General features: G+C 32.4%; 1 protein-coding gene across 1 annotated transcript; it reads right to left on the bottom strand.

Moving 5' to 3' along the window:
• Positions 1-1,256, bottom strand: mRpL55 (mitochondrial ribosomal protein L55). Its single transcript, XM_075292183.1, has 2 exons — positions 995-1,256; positions 1-236 (listed from the first exon to the last, which is right to left on the bottom strand). Exons 1-2 carry the CDS (start codon positions 1,172-1,174, stop codon positions 90-92), a joined length of 327 nt encoding a protein of 108 aa, XP_075148298.1. The 5' UTR covers positions 1,175-1,256; the 3' UTR covers positions 1-89.
• Between the last annotated feature and the right edge of the window lie 170 nt (positions 1,257-1,426).

Raw genomic sequence — 1,426 nt, 5'->3', positions numbered from 1 at the left:
TTAATTTCTAAACATTCTTTTAATCCGAAACCATTGGTATTATTATAAATATGAAATAATTTATTTTTATTCACTTAAATGTATTTGGTCTATTTCTTTTTTATATATTTCATATATTTCTTTGCATTGAAATTATCCTCGACTTCTTCGACAATGTTTATCTTTCTACGAGGTTTGCGAGCTTCTAAACGTGCTTTGCGTTCAGCTTCGGTGAGTGTACTTAGATCCAATGGTAGCTATAAGTAAAACAAAAGGAAAAGCATTAAAACCGTGGCAATTGAACATTTTAAATTATTCTGAACATGTATATATTTGAGTTAGCAAAGAACCCCCTTAAGGCGTCCAAATTCCAAATTTTAGGCAAATAGAAAAAATATTTAGCACATCGCTTATTGAGTCTAAATTAAATTTATTTTTCTTGTGAATTGGATAATAGCTGCATTTGCAAGATATGCATTAAATAAAATGGGGGACCGGCAAGTACCTTCTATAAAGATTCCGTATTATATGTCTACATTTTTAATATTGGGGACGATAGAGTCCATCTGCTCTATTTTTCAAACCAAACTTTTTTCATAATTTGAACTTCAGTGAGCCTAGGCATTTGATACTGGTGTCATCATTAGCGTATCTATACAAATATCAGTCTGCAGCGGGGGGCGAGGGCTAAAGCCCCCTATCTAAAATACACTACATATATAGTGGAAACAAGTAAAACAAGGTTTTCAAATGCTTGGGGCGAGCTAAAATTTTCTGGAGAGGTCTAACCCTGCACCCATAGTCCTTTCTACGCTTACGAGTGTCATTGAATTTGTGAAATTGTTAGGCAATTTTAGAAGCAGTTAATTTCCGAATGAATGCCATATTTTTTTCAGACTATATCCATTCTCCTAAATCTCCCTAACATGCCTCCAAAAAACTCAGTAAAAAGTTATAAACAAGCACAATTGGTAGTTATAAAAATATTCTTAATTCAAAATATAAATATATTTACCTTTATAATCTTCCTTGGTTCTCCATATCTTACGTTAATCGTGGATCCATCAGGTAAAACAACTACTGTAGGATACTGACGTGCGTACACCGATCGATGCAATCTTGTAACTGCTGTTGATGCAGATGAAATATGTCTTATTTGTTGTAGAATGGCAGGTGGAATATGTTTTAGTATCATGTTTAAACTTTTTAATACAAAAATCGTGCACAAAATTCAACAACCTTGTTACGAAACGGGATAAACAACAAATTGACAGCTGATTGTACGATAGTGTTGCCATGAGATAACATTTTGCAAAATCCTCTTTTTTTTTGTCCCATTTAAATGGTTAAGTTTCTCTACGCAGACAAAAATTTGTGTTCAAATAAAACATGTAATGTTCAAAATTATAAAAATGATCCGCCGATTTCTCAAATAATATAAATCGAA

The sequence above is a fragment of the Haematobia irritans genome, chromosome 1 (genome assembly GCF_050003625.1).
Source record: "Haematobia irritans isolate KBUSLIRL chromosome 1, ASM5000362v1, whole genome shotgun sequence".
NCBI lineage: Eukaryota > Metazoa > Arthropoda > Insecta > Diptera > Muscidae > Haematobia > Haematobia irritans.
Note: the sequence above shows the minus strand (reverse complement) of the source record. Positions and strands in the feature narration are given on the sequence as shown.

Excerpts from the sequence above, each read along its gene's own strand:
- mRpL55 (XM_075292183.1), bottom strand. The coding sequence starts at position 1,174 with ATGATACTAAAACATATTCCACCTGCCATTCTACAACAAATAAGACAT. Across the intron at positions 237-994 it reads AACCAAGGAAGATTATAAAG|CTACCATTGGATCTAAGTAC; the intron begins GTAAATATATTT and ends TTTTACTTATAG.